The sequence below is a fragment of the Mastigoproctus giganteus genome, chromosome 9, assembly GCF_048544385.1.
Source record: "Mastigoproctus giganteus isolate SK-2022 chromosome 9, ASM4854438v1, whole genome shotgun sequence".
Classification (NCBI taxonomy): Eukaryota; Metazoa; Arthropoda; class Arachnida; order Uropygi; family Thelyphonidae; genus Mastigoproctus; species Mastigoproctus giganteus.
The window spans coordinates 32,694,854-32,716,642 of record NC_143583.1 but is presented as its reverse complement, the minus strand read 5'-3'; the positions used below and the strand labels follow the sequence as shown (position 1 = coordinate 32,716,642).

The 21,789-nt window shown below is 34.0% G+C and overlaps 1 protein-coding gene across 1 annotated transcript in view; it reads right to left on the bottom strand.

Annotated features, from left to right (window-relative positions):
- LOC150080136 (cell adhesion molecule Dscam1-like) overlaps nucleotides 1-21,789 on the bottom strand; it is a 1,047,872-nt gene that overhangs the window by 558,132 nt on the left and 467,951 nt on the right. Inside the window, 1 exon segment of the mRNA XM_090381929.1 lies at nucleotides 3,992-4,139. Coding sequence (XP_090238055.1) covers nucleotides 3,992-4,139 — 148 coding nt within the window.

Below are 21,789 nucleotides of genomic sequence, written 5' to 3'. Positions count from 1 at the left end.
ATACCAAACTATTACTTGTCAATCACTCATCACCAGATCATGCACACTGTCAACAACTTCTAGAGTAATGATGAATGATCATTACTCTAGAAGTTGTTGCTGCGAATGAACATTGCAGCTCTTCCTCCTGTGTTTGAATTCTGCTGCCTATTCATTAACCATGGAATAGGAAGGGCATCCTCTCCCAATGTCATAATTATATCCCCACAGATTTCTTTTGACATTAGTTCCAAATATTGGATGACTGCATGGTGATTGATTTTTTCCATCCTTCCTTATTCACACAATTTTGTTGACTTCACAAGCTGTAATTAAAAAAAAGACATTATTGAAACTACATGAAACTTGGTAAGTTACTATTAGAAGTGTTATACATTAAGTATAGAAATTTTTAACACGGTACCACCACACCACCACTGTTTCATACTCAGATCAAGAACTTTTCAAATGCCTCTCATATATTGTACTTTATTTTGAAGACCATGCAATAAATGTGGTATACTGTAAAAACAATATGCATATAATATATGCTATTCAATGACAAAAAATGATACAACTGACAGTACACTTTCAGTTATATCTCTTGTTTTGTGTGCTGTACTCTTTTAATTACCGCATATTTATTTAATTTTTTTTTTGAAATTTACTGGTTATAGAACTTAATGATATGTTTAGATTAACAACAGCATAAAGAAAATACCATGTAGCAATGCTAAATTTAAAAAATAAAAGGATTGTGCCATACTATACTGATCATATTGTATTATATTGTATATATAGTAATTTCAATATTCACATTAAAATGTGAATATTGAAATTTTATGAAAAACTATATAATATCGGTGTAAATACACCATAGTTAACCCATATATTTGAGCTACGGTTGTAGCGTAGAAGGCATCGTTTTAAATGTATCTCATAATGTGGTTGCCTTCACAACAAGATAGCTACTATGAGATACATTTAAAACGATGCCTTCTACGCTACAACCGTAGCTCAAATATATGGGTTAACTATGGTGTATTTACACCGATATTATATAGTTAATTATCAAAACCCATAAGGATTATGCCTAGTGCATTTAATTTTCCAAATACATTACCACCACACCCTTCTGGCATCTCTCATAATGTGGATATAACTTCGCAACTGAGATGGCATATTGTATTACCTACCCGCCCACTGATGACGGAGCCAAAAAGCTTCGAAACGATCGTCTGGGTGGTGGTACGCTGAAAATAAATAACAGTAGTCTTCTCTACTAGAGAAGCGTTATTTATTTGAAGTAATTCACTATATAATATCGGTGTAAATACACCATAGTTAACCCATATATTTGAGCTACGGTTGTAGCGTAGAAGGCATCGTTTTAAATGTATCTCATAATGTGGTTGCCTTCACAACAAGATAGCTACTATTGAATTACTTCAAATAAATAACGCTTCTCTAGTAGAGAAGACTACTGTTATTTATTTTCAGCGTACCACCACCCAGACGATCGTTTCGAAGCTTTTTGGCTCCGTCATCAGTGGGCGGGTAGGTAATACAATAAGCCATCTCAGTTGCGAAGTTGTATTACCTACCCGCCCACTGATGACGGAGCCAAAAAGCTTCGAAACGATCGTCTGGGTGGTGGTACGCTGAAAATAAATAACAGTAGTCTTCTCTACTAGAGAAGCGTTATTTATTTGAAGTAATTCAATAGTAGCTATCTTGTTGTGAAGGCAACCACATTATGAGATACATTTAAAACGATGCCTTCTACGCTACAACCGTAGCTCAAATATATGGGTTAACTATGGTGTATTTACACCGATATTATATAGTTAATTATCAAAACCCATAAGGATTATGCCTAGTGCATTTAATTTTCCAAATACATTACCACCACACCCTTCTGGCATCTCTCATAATGTGGATATAACTTCGCAACTGAGATGGCTTATTGTATTACCTACCCGCCCACTGATGACGGAGCCAAAAAGCTTCGAAACGATCGTCTGGGTGGTGGTACGCTGAAAATAAATAACAGTAGTCTTCTCTACTAGAGAAGCGTTATTTATTTGAAGTAATTCAATAGTAGCTATCTTGTTGTGAAGGCAACCACATTATGAGATACATTTAAAACGATGCCTTCTACGCTACAACCGTAGCTCAAATATATGGGTTAACTATGGTGTATTTACACCGATATTATATAGTTAATTATCAAAACCCATAAGGATTATGCCTAGTGCATTTAATTTTCCAAATACATTACCACCACACCCTTCTGGCATCTCTCATAATGTGGATATAACTTCGCAACTGAGATGGCATATTGTATTACCTACCCGCCCACTGATGACGGAGCCAAAAAGCTTCGAAACGATCGTCTGGGTGGTGGTACGCCTTCTACGCTACAACCGTAGCTCAAATATATGGGTTAACTATGGTGTATTTACACCGATATTATATAGTTAATTATCAAAACCCATAAGGATTATGCCTAGTGCATTTAATTTTCCAAATACATTACCACCACACCCTTCTGGCATCTCTCATAATGTGGATATAACTTCGCAACTGAGATGGCATATTGTATTACCTACCCGCCCACTGATGACGGAGCCAAAAAGCTTCGAAACGATCGTCTGGGTGGTGGTACGCTGAAAATAAATAACAGTAGTCTTCTCTACTAGAGAAGCGTTATTTATTTGAAGTAATTCAATAGTAGCTATCTTGTTGTGAAGGCAACCACATTATGAGATACATTTAAAACGATGCCTTCTACGCTACAACCGTAGCTCAAATATATGGGTTAACTATGGTGTATTTACACCGATATTATATAGTTAATTATCAAAACCCATAAGGATTATGCCTAGTGCATTTAATTTTCCGAAAAACTATATGTATTCTATATGCATACAATACACTTTAACAAGGTGATTTCTCCCTCCCACCCTGCCCCAATCCAGACAGGGAAGGCTTTCATTGCTGTCCTTTTTCCCAACATTAATCCTCACACCTGCTATAATTGTGCTCCCACCCTTCAAACTCTAGGACTGTCCCTGGTAATGAGTGTGAATAATTCATAAAGGTTCTAAAATATCTGTAATAACAAATTATGGTCTATCACTTGGCTACTTGTTAATTATAACAACTCAGTCAAGTGACATAACATAATTCATTATTACAGGGCTATAAAACTACATAAAAATAATAGCATAGTTTAGTTAAAACTTTATTAAATTAATTCTAATATTCTGAATTCTCTTTACCTATAATATATTTTAAAATAAAACAGATCATCAGATATTAAATTTACATTACTAAGCAAAAAAAATTTTACTTTAATAAAAACAATATACATGATTTTGAGTAACTATGAGCAAAAAGCTTACTTATTATTATAAGCAAACTTTTTACCTTCTTCAAAATACTTAAAAATATTGACATGCACAGTCAGTCATCCATGGTGCAATAACTGAAAATATGACAACTATTTCAAAACCAAAAAACAGATTGTAGGGACTTACAATATATACTGATAACTTATAATTTCTGTTTATAGCTGTAAAAATTAGAATATAAAATTTAAAACTTTTTTTTTTATTATTCCAATCAAATAAATTTTCAAATAATATGCAAAAAAAAGTAATATAACTATTTAAATTTATCAGCCTTGACTTTTGAAATAAGTAAAAAAATGGATAAATCAATCACAATATACACATTCATCAATGATTAGTTAAAATAAGCATTTAAAAGTTAACATATGAAAAAAAAACAGCATAAAACTAAAAATAAATAAAACTAAACAAACTTATTTTATGTCCCCATAGAGTTAGATTATGAGATTCTGATTACCTCATGGAGGTAATCATAAATTATTTAGAAAAGATATGAATGAACTGACAGTTGCAAAGTCTGCACTCCTCATGCAGGCTTTTTCACCTATAGATCATGAAACCGGAGCTTGCTGTAGGTGCAATTCCCTCACTCGTACCGCGGGTCCTCAGCTGGGTTGAGCGGCTGTTTATCAATGTTCCAGACGACTGTCATCGGCTGGTCTCCGGTAGCATCACACTGCATTCTCACAGCATCACCCTTGCGCACCGTCTCGCTTCTGAACTTGGTGTCAAAACGTGGCGGGACTTAATGTGAATATATACCACATACACCATATAGCAGTAAACTGCAACTGCAAATTGTCAGCACATCGATTATCAGCTCTAAATGCTGTTTTAATTACAGGTGGATGTTAACTGCCATTCTCAAAAAACTAACTGCTGCAGAATTATGGTAACAGTCACTGAAGGGGATATTTTTAGAATGTGTGTATATATAAATATATACACAAATACATAATTATAATATATATATATACGTACATATAATACACGGGGTGCTTCATAACGTGTGAGCCATGTTTTCAGGATTGATTCATATCCTGAAAAAATTAAATTCATATTATGTGTCCAATTCATTCTGAAAAGTTATGGAGCTATGGCTGTTTGAATTTTAAAAAGTGGCTATGGAGTTTTCAATGGCACAAAAAAAATAAAAACAATAAAAAAATATAAGCAAGCAAACATGTCCTTAGTATACATAAATAATTTATTGGGTATGTGCCTGCTTATTCTTATTTATTATTATTATTATTTTTTTTTTTTTTTTTTTTTTTTACTATTCAAAACTCCATAGCCTCTGTAACCATTCAGAATCATACACATGTTGATATAAACTTTTTAAATTTTCGGTCCTTAACTGATCTGCACAGCCCACATATTAGGAAGCATCCTATGCATATGTATACATACTGTGTATATATATATATATATGTATGTCAAAATTTTTTATTCCTGTATTAAATTAAGATAATAACTTAATATTTGTACAGCAACAAGTACATTATATTGTAAAAATATAAAATAATGAAAGATGAAGAGTATACTTTAATAAAATTAAATCTAATAAATCAGCACCAAAAATTAATGGGGTAATAATTCTAGAATAATTGCAAGTAAGCAAAATTCACTTGCTCAACCAACCGAATTTGTCATTTTACCCAAAATTTAAAATTTCTAAAATTAAATTAAAATAAAGCCAACACCCAATACCACATTTAATGATGAAAATTTTAGTGTGAAGCTATATACCCTGTGAAGTTATAAAGCCTTTATACAGGTATTGCAAATAAACTTAACTTTCACCATGTGTCTGCTTTAATTTAATTTAATTTTGGTAATGCACCATCCCACAACTTAAGCAACATTTTTTAAAATATTTTTATAAAGTTTAGATACTCATTAGTTAAGAAATGTTACAATGACAATGACTAACTACTAAAACTTGATAATGCAATTTTTTTTTTTATCCTCGCCTTTTCCCATTATTATATGGGATCAGCGTTTTTATTGTTTTGGCATGCAATTTTTATGGCCGGATGCCCTTCCTGACGCCAACCTTCACCCTTTATCTGGGCTGGGAATATGCGGTGGTCATTCAGTGACCTGCTGCATCCTCCATATTTGGTGGGTACGGGCTTGAACCCCGGTCTAATCAAGAAGCGTGTGCTATGCACTACTGCTCCTGCCCACCTGGCTACGGAGGCGCCAAAACTTGATAATGCAATGAAAACTGATATTTTATATATTGTCACCTAAAATTATTTACTACACTGTATTTAATTTCATAATTAAAATTTTTAAAATATTTAGTTTTAATGTTTTAATAAAATTTACAGTTGATATAATCTTTGTGAGACAACATATCATTCCATATGATGAAAAACACATCATACGACCTGCATTTACTGAAAGGCATTCTTAAAATAAAAGGCAGATTAAATATGACGGATAAGAAAAGCAATACCTACCTCTCTCTCTCTCTCTTATTTCTGTTTTATTAGTTTCATCAGTTTTTAAGGTCATTTGTATCTCACTGTGCCAGGAGCATTCAATAACTACTTTTATTTAATGTAGTGAGACAATGCATTTCTTATATACAGCATGAACCTCCATAAGTTAGTTAAACCCACTTCATTTCTAAAGATCAGTGATTCTGTAACTGGCTATGGGCATCGAAAGAGCTGTGAGTAAATTAACAGTGGTCATGGTTAATGAGATCCGTACAAGAACCTCGGTGATTTTGAGTCAGGCTCGGGCAGCTCCCTCCAATCAGCATTAGCCAGAGGAAGGCGCTTAAGGAGCTGAGACAAGACAGCATCGTGGTTTTGTCCATGGATAAAGGGAGGTCAACGGTGATCCTCGACAAAGAGGAGTATTGTAACAAAGCCTTGGAACTTTTGAATGATAGAACATACAGGGTTACTCTTAGGAATCCGTTGGTTTAGAACGACAAGTAAACAAGACTTTACAAGGTTGGCTGAAGGCTGAGAAGATTTCTAAAGTTGTTTATTGGACACTGCATGCCACAAGATGTCAACTACTTAAGTTCTATGGCCTACCAAAGATTCATAAGGCAGGTTCCATTTAGGCAGATTGTGTCGTTTATAGGCAGCCCTACACATGCTTTGTCCAGGTTCTTAGCCAGACTAATTTCTGTTATTGTTGGACATACATTGCTGGACATTATTGTTGGACAATCGTACAAAGTCTGCACTATCAGGGATAGTGCAGACTTTGTACGATTTGTAAGTGATCAGGTTACAGAAGAGGATAAGACCATGGTGTCATTTTATGTGATATCCTTGTTTACATGTATTCCTATCGACCATGGGGTTAAATGTGCATGTGTGACATTAGAGAAAGATGATATCCTAAAGAATAGGACTCCATTAAATGTGCATGATATTTGTAGTGGGGTAGAGTTGTGTCTCTCTAGTACCACCATGGTATTTCAAACCACTATGTATAAGCAGGTTCACAATGCAGCGATTGGCTCCCCTATTAGTGCTGTCATAGCAAATTTAGCTATGGAGGAGCTCGAGTCCAGGATTTTTGATGGATCTGTTCTCCGCATGGAAATGATATGTCGATGATAGGTTCACAATTATTTGCAGGGGCAGAGAGGAGGAGGTGCTTGATTTCCTCAATAGCTTCTCCCCGGTTGTTCAGTTCACCTTGCAGGTGGAAGTAGAGGGTACCCTCCCTTTCCTTGACGTGTTGGTACATAGGGAGGGCTCTAGAGTAAAATCCAGTATGTATAGGAAATCCATGTGCCGGGGCCAATACACACATTACAATATGGCACAAGCCAATTATCACAAGAATAGTGTCTTTAGGGCATTACTGTATATGGCTAGGTCCCATTGCAGCACCTACAAGGATAGAAAAGAAGAAATTAAACGTGTCACAGCAGATCTCAAGAAATGCGGCTACCCCCCCCGAGAGTCATAGATCAATGTATCCGAGAAGTGGGGTATGGATGTAGAGAGCCATTTACACCCATTGCCACAGCATACATTCCCTACTATCCAGCTTAACTGAGCAGATAACTCAGGTGTTGCACGATTGCCTGACAATATGCCAGAAAATGTGTGCAGCTACCAGAGCAGAGGTTGCACACAGTTGTATCAAAGGTTAAGGACCCCCATACCAATGCAATGCATAAGTGGGGTCGTATATGAGATAAAATGCCTGGATTTCAGGGAATGTTATGTTGGTGAAACAATGCGTCGGTTTAAAGATCATATGGAGAGCATGTCAGTGCAATAAGGACTATGGATTATGGGAGGTCTGCTGTGGTAGAGAATTTTTGGGAGGAGAACCATCAAATCTGTCCTGACGAAGTTGTTATCGTCAACCGGTCATACAGATTTTGGGACTGCAAGTGGCTCAACAGCTTGTGAAATTGTTCCTCTAAGCATAACACTATTAATAGAGATGGGGGAGTCTGTATTCATCCCCTCTTTGAAGCTGTGGTTCTTAGTTCTTGGATGGGATGAACAGTTCCACTTGGCATGCTCCCGAACCATTTCTAGTTCCAGTGCGCATATGGAGAGTACTGCTCATTCTCCTATGGAAACGTGGTGTAAACTGCGAGCATATGATATTTAAGGATGTACTGTATGTTAAGCTTTACTGTTGATAAAGGAGGCAGACGCCTCTGAAAGCTTTGGCATTTTATTGTTTTTATCCCGTGATCTATGTTGTTTTATTTCATTGTATATATTTTATTTTTATTGTACAGACAGTGTATCTTATTTTATCAGTTTTATCTAGCTTAATTATACTATTCATTTTACTTATTTTTATTATTAGCCGACCGGGCTAGCCAGATGGGTAAAGTGCCTGCCTGGCAACCCAAAGGTCGTAGGGTTCAGTCGTGGGGTTCGGTCGCGGGTTTTTGCATTTCACTGTGATCCAAGCCTGAGGCGGCTCGCCTTAAGTTTGGATCACAGTAAAATGCAAAAACCTTGAGAGATGCATTATGGCCACAGAAGCTGATGCACCAACAACTAACAAAAAAAAAAAAAAAAAAAAATTATTATTACTATTAACAATTTTAATTTATTTTATTTCAATAAAAGTTTATTTAATTTTATTATTATTATTTTTTGTTAGTTATTGGCACATTGGTTTCTGTGGCCATAATGCACTTCATAAAGTTTTGCATTTTACTCTGATCCAAGCCCGAGGCAGGATTCAAACCTGCGACCTTTGGGTTGCCAGGCAGGCACTTTACCCACCTGGCTAGCCCGATCAGCAATAAAAGTTTATAACAGTTGGTATAGTATCATTGCAGTTATTATGAAAAATTCTGTACCTGTGCTTCCCATACTAATTAGTTGATTTTGATTCACTGTTTGTGGTCTTATGTCTGTATGGAAAATGTTTATTCAAATTGGTTGGTATGTGTTAAGCACCAAAGAAACTACAGGGCACGAGCCATCAGTATTTTGAGTCAGCATCAGATGTATTCTTCAACAGTTCAGATAAAACCTGGGTAACTTGCCATGTTGTGAAAAAAAGCCAATAAAATTCCCTCCTATCTCAATCGGATGGATTCACACCCAAGCCTTTTCCATATGGTATGAAAGAACAGCAACTGTGACCATTACGCCAATTGCAGGAGCATATTATTTAAGCAAAGATAAAACATCAGCAAAAAATAAAAAAAAAAAAAAACACTACAGATGAAATCTTTTTCCTTAATTTTATTCAAACCACTCAGTTCCATAACACCAGATGGTAGTTTGTTCCAACAATCACTCTGTTGCTGAAAACAAATTTGTGCACATCTATTCTTGCAGCTATCCTTTATCAATTTATGTGTGTGTGTTGCCCAAAAAAGTATGAATACCATCATCATTAAATTTACTCAATCAATTTAAAGCTGAAACACTTCAATAAAGTTTCCCCACAAGTTTTCAAGCACTGAAATTTGCAGAACTTAAATTTTCTGTGGTAAGAGTACCCTTTTATGTTCTTGACTAATCTGGTTGTTCTTCTCTACACCCATTCAAAGAGATCCACATCTTTCTTAAAATGAGGGTACCAAACCTGTATACAGTACTCAAGGTATGGCCTAACTATTGTCTTATCCAATGAGATTATCAACTTTTTGTCCCTGCTGGCAGTGTTCTTGCATATCATTGACAGAACAGCAAGAGCTGTTCTGCACTACTCAGAGAACTTCATGTTGGAGTGTGCAACACCCCCTAGATCTCTTTCATTCTTGATCACTTGCCACTTCTTGCCACTCAACTGCCACTTCTCAGCCCATCTGCTACATTTTCTTAGTCTTGCTGCAGTAATATGCAATGCTTCCTGTCATTAACCATCCTGTCAACCTGTATCATCTGCAAACTTAGAAAATAAGCTTGATATTTCTTCACCAATAAAATATTTATTGTTAATAAATATTTTAAACAGTAAGGGCTCAGCACTGAACCTTGAGGGGCTGCACTAATAAGAAGTCTAAGAAGAGCAGAGCCCATTTATAACCACCTGTCTTCTGCCATGAAAACAACCCCTTATCAATAACAGTAACTTGCTCCAAATGCTACACTACACCAATTTGCTGAAATCTAAATATATAATGTCAGAATTGTTTGCATCCAGCTCCTTTGTTACTGTATCATAGTAACCAATCAGACTGATCAGAGAGGATCCTCCCTCCACACAAGAAATCCATGCTGTGATTTCCATATAATTCCATTCCTGTTAAAATGATCTTGCAATATTTCTTTAGCCACTAACTCCATTATTTCCCTGGAGCAGAAGAGCAGAACTCTTTGCTACTGATCTTTTCATTCTTAGCTGAGAACTTGTTATAATCTGCATTAGCTTGCCTAACTTCCTTAATGACCTGATTGTAGACTAGTCTGTAGTTGTACTAGGTTTATGTGTTGTTAGTTATTGGCACATTGGCATTTTTCCTCTGTCAATTATCTCATTAGCCCATCCGACATTCATTTAGGTCTAACTTGAACAGTATCTTTTTTGTTGATATATAAGCCTTAGTAGCTTCTATAATTACTTTCCCAAATGTCTCCTATATTTAGAATTTGTTGTTAGTTACATTATCAATTAGTCCCACTGAATAGAATTTAAAATTATCTGAAACCACATGGTCACCTTTACTTAAGCAAAAGCCTTTCCATTTATGCTTGACAGTAGTTATATTTTTAAAGTACTCCTACATCAATATATTATGATCATTGCCACCTAGTGGTTCCTTTATTTGGATATTCTTTATTTATACTTTATTTATAGTTTTTCTTTTCAGTTGCCTTCAGTTTTTAATTTGACTTCTCACTCAAAACACTGTTTTTCACGGTTAGAACATTTATTTATTGTCTAGCATATTATCATTTCTTGTTTAATAATTAAATAATGCAGATACATTATATTTATTAAAATAATAATTAAAAAAATTATGAGGGACATATTTTAATGATAATCATCCTGTGTACTCAAGTTCTGAATGCATTATAATTATTCAGTATTGCAGTTGTGATTAATGGAAATTTAACTGATATTTAGCTTGTTGTTATGAACATGTAAAACTATAAATTAAATAAAAAATTAAAATATTACTTTAAATAAAAACTTCTCTACAATAGTTTCTTTTATGTTTGTTAAAACAAACTTCCCCAATAGTACACCCAGGATTTTTCTATGGGAGAAGGCTGAGAATCAAAGCCACTGCTTACTAGAGAAAATTATATATATATTTTTTCTTATTAACTGAGTTTCTTTGTAAAGACCAGCAGTCTCCCATTTGGTGCATCCCTGAACACACAATTCTCTTTTTTTTTAACATGATTAACATTTAATTTGCATAATATGCTTATTTTTTACATGTCAATTTATGGGGAGAACAAAATTTTCAATTTTCCCTGGGCACTGGAATAATAAGTTATGGTCCTGCTTTGGATTACTGGGACCCAGAAACAGAACCTTGAAATTACCACTTTTTAGTGGTAGTCATAATTGCATGAATTTTGCTAGACCTCAAATATGAAGAGAGTCCAAATCATGGCAAATGCTACTTTGCATCATGTCCTACTTCAGACTTTTTAATTTTGATATATTAAAATCTAAAAATTCTGTGGAAAGAAAAATTGTGGTTAACCATATCATACTCTACTACTACTACTCCACCATACAATGAAGATTTGCCAATTCCCAATTTTATTTCCAGAGAAGAATCTTCAGAATAAGATGATTAATCTGGTGAAAAGGATAATTGAGACTACACCACAGAAGCTCATTCAAGCAAAGCACAACATTTCCCTAATCAGCAAGAACTGGATGACTTAGTGATGGACTTGGATCAAACCAAATCAAGTACAGCTTCCTAACATCTTGTTGAAAGGAGTGGAATCTACTCAATTCCAACTGAAAGATTTGACATACAGAAAATGTGACTCATCATCATCATCATCAGCCATTTTCAATCCACTGCAGGATGAAGGCCTCTCCAGCAACTTTCCAGTTCCTTCTGTTTTGGGCACTGGCCATCCATTTACTACTCAAAAACTCATGAATTTCATCTATCCATCTCCGCCTTTGTCTTCCAGGTTTTCTTCTAGCTCCTCTTGGGTACCATTCTGTTATTTTCTTAGTCCATCTGTCATCATGTCTTCTAGCTATGTGTCCTGCCCAAGACCATTTTAGTTCTTTAGTTTTGATAAGAATGTCCTTTACTTGAGTTTGCTGCCTAATCCATGTGTTTCTCTTCTTATCTAACAGTCTAATTCCCAATATAATTCGTTCCATTCTTCGCTGTGTAGTTCTTAGCTTCTCTTCCATTCTTTTGGCGAGTGCCCAAGTTTCACTTCCATAAGTCATGGTGGGGAGTATACATTGATTCATTATTTTACGTTTCAGACAAACTGGGATATTGCTCTTCAGTATGTGACTATATTTCCTGAATGCTATCCATCCAAAATTTATTCTTCTCTTGACTATCAGCCATTTATCATTATTACAGCTAATAACTTGTCCCAGATAAGTATATGACTCCACCTTTTCAATTACTGCTCCTTCAATCATTATTTCCCTTTCCGTGGCATACCTGTTCATCATTACTTTTGTTTTAGCCATATTCATCTTTAGTCCAAAATCCTTACTAACTGTACATAACTGATTAAGATTTTCCTCTAATTCTTTGGGATCGTGGCTTATGACTACAATGTCATCTGCAAATCGTAAATGGTTTAGGTACTCTCCGTTCACATTGACTCCTTTCTGCGACCAGTCTAATCTTCTGAAAGCTTCCTCAAGGGCAGCAGTAAACAGCTTCGGAGATATTGTGTCTCCTTGTCGAACTTCTTTCTCGATTTTAAATTTCCTACTGTCTTTGTCTAGTCTAATAAAGGATGTAGCACTCTCATATATTTTCTTCAAAATCATAATATATGGAGTATCTATGCCTTGTCTTTCCAGTGCCCAAAACATTGCCTTATGCTGTATGGAGTCAAATGCCTTTTCATAATCCACAAATGCCAGGCATAATGGTGTTTTATATTCATTTGCTTTCACCATTAGCTGTGATATTACGTGAAGGTGATCCATAGTTGAGAATCCTGTCCTAAAGCCAGCTTGCTCTTTCGGTTGATTCTCATCAAGTATTCTTTCTAATCTGTTAGTAATGACCCTTGTGAACAACTTGTAGATATGGGATAACAAGCTAATTGGTCTATAATTTCCAATTTCTGATTTATCTCCTTTCTTATGCAGCAAAACTATGATTGCATTATTCCACTGCTTAGGCATCACACCTTTTCTAATGCACTTTGTGAAGAGCCTTGCCAGTTTTTGTGTTATGTCTCTTCCTCCCAATTTTAACAACTCTACAGTAACTTCATCTTCCCCCGGGGCTTTCTGATTCTTCATTTTCTTCAATGCATGTTCTACCTCATCAGGAAGAATATCGGGTATGTCGTATGTGTTGCTACTTTGCAATCCATCTTCCCCACTGCTGGTATCATTCCCTCGCTCCTTGTATAATTCTCTATAGTAGTCTTCTGCTTGTTGTTTGTTTGTTATTTGGTTTTTAGGAGCATTAGCAACTAAGGCCATATTGCTCCTGGATATGCGGTGGTCATTCCCTGACCTTTCCGCATCCTCCGTATTTGGTGGTGACGGGCTCGAACCCCGGTCTAATCAAGAAGCGTGTGCTACGCACTGCTGCTCCTTCCCACCTGGCTACGGAGACGCCTTAGTCTTCTGCTATTTGAATTATGCCTTCTCTGCTGTTTATAAGTACACCATCGCTATTCTTCAGTTTCAGTATCATTTGTCTTTCTGTATTACTGCTCATGGCTGCTGATTTCAATCCTTTGTTTTCCCTTAATGCTTGTTCTACTTTTCTTGTGTTAAATCTTCTTATGTCCTCTCTGAGTCTCTTTCTAATGGTTTTGCATAACTCAGTATACTCAATTTTCTCCCTGTCAGTGTTTTTCTTGCTCTTCATTTGTCGTCTTTGGTTCATCATGACAAGTGTTTCTTGACTAATTTTTTCTTCTTTGGATTTCTGTTTCCCTATAAGTTTCTTGGGCTTTATCACTTTCAGAAAGTTGTAATATTCCTCGTCGATATCTTGGTCCTGAGCAGTCTGCAGAAGCTCAAATTTGTTCTTAAGTTCCAGTACATACTGCTTTTTCTCCCCCTCTGTTATCTCAAAGACCTTTGTATTATTTACTCGAGTCAGTTTTTTCCTTTCCTTTCCTACATCTATATCAAGTGTACATCTTACCATTCTATGATCACTTCCAACATTTACCTTATTCAGGACGGTAACATCATTCACAATATATCTTCTGTTAGTGAGGATGAAGTCGATTTCATTAGTTGTTAATCCATTTGGACTCTTCCATGTCCACTTTCTGTTCACCCTTTTCTTGAAAAAAGTGTTCATTACTGACATTCCTTGAGATTCTGCAAATTCCACAAGTCTTTCACCTCTTTTATTTCTTTCACCAATTCCAAAATTTCCTATAGTTCCTCTTTCTGCGCTGTTTTGCCTTTTGCAAATGTAACTCATGAACATTTTTATACAGAATCTCTGTGCTACTGTTTTCATTGGATTGGTTTTTGTGAAGAAAAGGATATTGATCACTATACAGATGAGTGGAGTCTTTTCACCAACAGTTCAGTCCATGTTGCCCTAACTATTTGCTCAATGAGTCCTTTAGCTTCAAAGGTGCTACTTGCTCACATTCACATGTTCACTCTGATATTCCCATCAGAAACTTCTAATTTGGAATCTACTCTCGTTGATTTCCACTGGCTTAAAACTTTTGTTCCATTCTGTCAAATTCATCTATCTGTTGCCTCTATTGTTCACTCAACTCCACTAATCACACAGAACTCTTTGACTTCCTTTCTTTAAACTCAATTTTTAGCACAGCAGTTTAACTATTCCAACAATAAGGTAATTTTTCTAATATTCGCAACTCCAGGTGGCTTCAAGGCTTTAAGTAGTTGAGTAAGCAGAAATTCACTTTCAGCCAATGGGTAGTTGAGAAATGGGTAGTTTGAACAAATTCAAGTTGTTGTTATTTGGTTTTTAGGAGCATTAGCAACTAAGGATATATTGCTCCGGGATATGCGGTGGTCATTCCCTGACCTTTCCACATCCTCCGTATTTGGTGGTGACGGGTTCGAACCCCCGGTCTAATCAAGAAGCCTGTGCTACGCACTGCTGCTCCTTCCCACCTGGCTACGGAGGTGCCACAAATTCAAGTGGGCAAACTATTAGGTGATAGGCAGGTAATATGAGATTGTGTTTTTTTATTTATTGTATTTATAATTTTATTTTTTTTAGTTTATGCTGTATAAGTTGGCTTTCAATAGTAAAGTACACCATCAACGTTAGTGGTCCTCTAGGCACCTCAGATGATAAATTGATAATGGTATTTTCTTCAATGATGTTTGGTTGCAATTACAAGGAAATAGAATATGAAATAGGATGACTTGCATGATTTTTATTCTTCTTTTCCTTGGCTTGTTTACTGCTTTAAATTTTCTGATCCTAATGTTTGCTCGTATCATATTATTGAAATTATTCCTGTAGAGATGAAATCCTTTATTCTGCATCCCACCATTAAATCTCATCATTGTCAAAACCTTGATTTTCCAATAAGTGTCCAAAGTCTGTTCATGTTAAGGCTATTGCATATCACGACTTCTTGTATCCTGTAGAGATGAAAACTCACAAATCTCGTTGCCCTTCTCTATTTTCATTCCAGCAGCTCCACACCCTTCCTAAAATGAGGCCTCCAGACCTGTATGCAGTATTCGAGACATGGCTTGACCATTGCCTTATACAATGGGATAATCACCTCCTTAACCTTGCTAGCAAATTTCCTGACAAAACCCTATTAGCTGTCCTGGCAGCCTGTCTGCACTGCTCAGAGAACTTCATCTCTGACTGCATAATTACCCCCAAATCATTTTCATTTTCCACTACCCCGAGTGTAGTGGAAAATGAAAAAGACAGTTATTGCTATCCATATGCATTGCTTTGCATTTATCAACATTAAACTTCATTTGCCATTCCTCGGCCCATCTGTCTAACTTTTCTAGATCCTGTTGAAGTAGCATACTGTCATTAACCACCCTGCCAACTTTTGTATCATGTGCAAACTTGAACATTAATCCTGATATGCCTTCATCAATATCATTGATAAATATAGAAAACAAAAATGGGCCCAACACCGAATCCTAGCGAACTCCACTAATAAAATTAGTCCACGAAGAGCAATGTCCATTGATTACCACTCTCTTGTCTTCTCCCAGAAGACAGTGCTTCCATACACAAGAGGAGGCACTCAACCATCCTTTTATCAATAGCAGCAACTTGCCCTTAATGTCACACTTATCCAATCTGTATAGCAGTCTTTTATGCAACAATATCAATAGCTTTCCTGAAATCTATGTACTGTATATGATATCAAAATTATTTTTTCCATTCTGTTCCTTTGTGACCACATCTTAGTATCCAGTCAAATTGGTCAAACAAGATTTCACCTTAACAAACCCATGCTATGTCTGAAGTATAACTACGGCCTTGTCTAGATGATCCTGATTTATTTTCCCAGTGACTCCATTATTTCCCTTGGAACAGAAGTTAAACTAATTGGGGATACAGGTCATTAAACAATAAGAATACCAGCCTCGATGAAATACTCTTAAGTGGATACTATTCCTATTAAAATGTCCATGTTACCCTTAATGATATATTCTATGATCATAAATGCCACAGAAGTTAAATTCCAGAGCCTAATGATGATCTAATTGACACTCTAACAGGTTGAGGCACTCATATGAAGACATTTTAGTATAAAAGGATGTATAGCATCTACCCAACCCTTGCCTTCCTTCAGTCTCAATAACTTTTCTTATAGGCTCCAAAATCATTATATCACTTATTTTATAGAAAAGATGACTCCTTGTTTACTGCTCACTCCATGGTTCTAATGTGCAATAAACTGTAAATATCTACTCAACTTGTCTCCATGTGTGATTTTTATGATTCCTTCACTTTGATCAAGTAAGTGACCTATCTGATTCGCTCCTTCCTTTTTTGTATTAATGGACAAGAAAACTCCTTGTCCCCATTCTTAGCTATCTTTGGTATCCTTGATTTCTCATACTCATTTTCACCAGCAGTCTCTTACATATGTGTTTATATTCATCACATAAATCAATGTTCCTAAGTATCTATCTGTCCCATGCTGTTTTCTTTCACTATTAAATCTTTCCCTCTCATATTATCCATTCTGTCATTTTTCTTTAAACAATAAAATTTCTTTACATAAAAAAATGGCAGTAAAATAAATGATAACAGGCAGTCACATAGTTATTTGATGACATCAACCTTGATTTCAGCATCACAGAACTTACAACCTCTAAGATATCTTTGAAGTTCAAGCAGATAATCCAAACAGTTCAAACACAAAGAGATAAATTTAGGGAAGATTCAAAACATCTTATCTCAGTTCTGATGGTCACACTGACTGAATGAGAAAAGCATGTATCTAAAGTGTATTCATTTTGTTGAATTTCAGGTAAAAGTTAATGACATTTCCTATAGCACTAACACTGATGTTTACTACAATGATGATGATGCCATCTATGCAATGAAATGATTCACTGCTATTTAATGTGCTGAATGGCTGTTAAGTCACAACAGCTGGCTGAAATTGCATATGCTTCGAATCACTCATTAATTCACAGGTTATAAATTAAAGCTTATAAATTAGAAATATAAAGTGATCTAATTTTAACCTTTTTTTTTTTAAGGTTTTGTACATTCACCCATTAATAAATATTCAATATTAATATTCTCTTCAACTGCATAAATTATAATATTTAACTTAATTTTATCATCAATTATTATATATAAAGGAAAGAAATTTATTTAGCTACACAAGTTATCTTTTTATGCCAAATAATTAAGTTAACTACATATATATTTGTGAGATTTAAGATTAAAAAATATCCTTCAAACTGCTACCATAAATATCACAAAGATAATGATTAAACTGAGATTTTATCAAAAAATCAAATATTATGTCAGACCTGAGAAATTCAATAGTGACAATATGTAATTTTTGGAAGAAAATTTATAAAAATATCTGAAATACATGAGCAAGGTAATTTAGTGAATTTTAATTGGCCAAATAAATAATACAGAAAACAACCACCTAGTTTTCAAATGCACATATGCGTTTAACTGTTAACTTTAAAATATTTACAAAAATTAATATTTCTGTTAACTTTATTTAAAAAGTATATCCATTTTTATTATTAAATTATATTTAAATTACTTTTTAAAAAGTTGATATTTTAAAATATAAAATGCAAAGCATATAATATAGCAAGCAGCATTCAATACCATTAAAATTCAATGATTCAAAGACAAAAAAATTTTAGAATATGTATTTCAAAACAGAGATAATATTTTAAAAGAAGCACAACTCAGATGTGTATATCAGCCCTTTAAAGATATAAAAAATGAAATATTTAAAGTATATCTAGAATTAAAACTTAAAACTTAAAACTATTTAAATCTTAAAACTATTAAATCTATAATGCCGATGCTAATATGAAAAAGAGAGCAATTAACATATTCTACCATTAACATAAAAATATTAAGACAGAAAATCCGGAATTTTTGTTGATATGAAAAGAGTAAGTAATTAAAGTTAATGATCATTGCCAATCTGGCTATCTAATGATTGTTTTTTCTAACAAATGCAAATTAAATTTCATATCCGAAACAAATTTTGAAGTGCAGTAATATATTATTATTATCTGCTTTTAAAATGCACATGCTTGTGATTCTCAATAAGTGAAATTTGTGTTTCTTATACATCTGTAATCCGTTTAATTTGATGGAAATTTTTGAGGAAAACATTTAATTTTACTCATTACTAAATACTGGATAGCCTCATTAAAAAAATATGCAAGTACTGCACAAATACATATTTTTTTTTGTTGCAGCTATTTTGTGGATATTGATTAATAAAACTTAGCAATCAGTATCCATGATTTAACAGAAATTTACTAAACAATATCCACAGAATAAGTAACAAAAAATATATGTAACTCTTTATTAATCCACCTATGTATATTTCATTTTGTAAACTTTTAGTTAACAGCAATATCAATTAGAATGAATAAAAAAAAAAAACAGTGTTCCAAAATTTCAATAATTAACTTGTGTTTTCATGTTAAATTTAAACTTTCCTTCCCCCCATTTAGCCTGATAAGATCTCACAGTAGATCCAGAAATATAATCAATTTTAAAAAACTTATTTATTAATCAAGTGCTCTAAGTGGCAGGTTTGGCTTTTGTGTAACCTATCCTCAATTTATTGAATAAATTGAGGACAGCTAAATAAAATGTTTATGTTCCTTAAGACTATGGTTGAACTAGGTGAGATGATCACATCATTTTTGGTAATACTCAAATTACATTGATTTCTTAAGTTAGAATGCTACCTCCTGAAAATTTAGATATATCAATAGTATCAGAAACATAGTTAAAAATAGTGAATATCTATAAAGCATCTAAAATTATAAATCAGTTGTGAAACAAACAATTAAGAAAAAATAATATGGTATAGTTTAGGGCTAAAGCCTCAGGTTACATAAATAGTTTAACTAATGTACAAGCTAGTGCATTTCCATCATTTCTGTACATAGCCAACTACATTAATAAGTAACAACAGTCTTCTCCTATGGTGAAGTGTTAGTTATTCGAGGTAATGCAATATCATGGCAACTCATTGTGAAGGTATTCACAATATGAGATATACTTAATGATGCCAATTTGTAACTACCTATGTAGTTGGCTATGTACAGAAATGATGCAAATGCACTAACTTGTACAGTAGCAAAAATAATACAAAATTTAAATCTTATATTTCTTCATTTACCAGTTACAAATCCTACTGAAATACTGAATTTTAATTATAAATGTACCATACTCTGAATATTCTTAATATTCATATATTTTGAAGAATAATAAATCACACAATTACATATCATATATATTATAGGAAAAAATATTCAAAAGTGCATTTTTTATCAGAATTTTTTAAAAAATTTAAATGCTGCATTACTTTATTAGCTCACTTGAGGGTTAGAGGAAAAAGTTTTAACTAGATTAACAATTTTTTTAACTATGTTTTCAGTAAAGATTATATCTACAGAATTTGGATTAACACTGATACTGTCATCATCTGGTTGGATCTTTTAAAATTTTAATTCTGCATCACAACATTAATTTCATTAAATTAAAATTAATGGATACTAGTGTTGTTTCTCTTGTTCCACTGATATTATGATTATCTTTTTTCAGTTGACAAGGTTGTATGAACTTAAGCTGAAGGGATCAGGTGAAACCTTTGAAAGTTCTTTCTACAGGGCCCACTGAATTTAAGTTCATATGTCTTATTTTTCACAGTTTTTAATGTTCAACAAACATGATTTTAAGAAACATAGCTAAGTATATAATGATGCATTCTGAAATTAAAACTTCCTAATTATTGCTTTCTAATGTTATTATAAGGAAGCTCCATCTTACAATATGAGCCTTGTCAACTGAAAAACACACATGTATAAACAATGTCTTTTTTTTAAGGGTAGATAGAAAAGTTTATAGCCTTTAGTTCAGAATTAAAGAACAAAACTAGAACAAAATAAATGGCATAACTTTATACCTGTCTAATGAGGATATATAATTTTGACTGTCTGTTGGTTTCGTCCTGAAGCCACAGGACAAAAATAAACAAGAAAAATTCATAAATAAATTATTTTTATATTAATAATGAAATATTAAGCATCTGTGCTTTTAAACCACAACTTATTTTCTCATCCTTTCATGCCATTGTCCATCAAATATGCATTCATGGCCCTTTATCATGACCCTTTGAGATTGTCTTATTTCTCAAAGTGGGAGAAATTTTAAGGACTGCAAATTGCTCCTAAATTTTCCAATTTCTTAAATGTGATGAGTATTGTTTTCCTATGTACAACAGTCTGAAAATAGCCTATGCCATTTAGATGAATCAGCGTATTAATTGCACTGCAACTTGTCTAGCTTCAAGTTACTAACTATAGTTACTAACTTCAAGTTATTTAACTATAGTTACTAACTTCAAATTATTTAACTATAGAGAGCAAAATCATATCTCCAATTTACTTATTAAAACGTTTAATGATACAGAAAAAGCTTCAAATCTCAATGGAGATTTGAAAAATAAAAAAAAACAGAAATTATATTATATACTGCATTTCTACTGCAGAAATTATATTAAATTTGGAAGGCTAAAAATAGGATTTTTTTAAAATCCCTTCTCTTGGCTGTTTATTAAAAAATATGATATTGTTAAATTTCCTATTGATTTACATTCAGAGCATGTAACATTACAGATTTTACAATGCTGAGTGCTTGAGTTTGTTTGCTTGTTTACAAAGAACTGAAGGTTTTGAGTAAACAAACCTTGCAACCTCAGGTAGAGGTTTCAAGTTTTTTCATTCAACCAAACTCAGCCAAGGTTGGAAAAAAACATGGAATTTCTCACCCCTGGAAATGGGATTTGAACATAGAATTTTTTTACAAATTGCTGTCAAACGAAAAACTCACTATACAACACTAATAACTTTATGACTACCTCTAATGCATTTTTCTAATTTACTTGCATTCAGTTACAGAAGTCCTTCATTTTGGTAGCCCGAAACAGACAGCATTTGCGCTTTGCACAAAGATGCAAATCCAACTGCATCATTCCGAAAGGCTTCTGCTTTAAAGCACCATTTAACACCACTTGCATAGAGTGGTGTTAAACTCACCTACAATATTTTCTAACCTTAT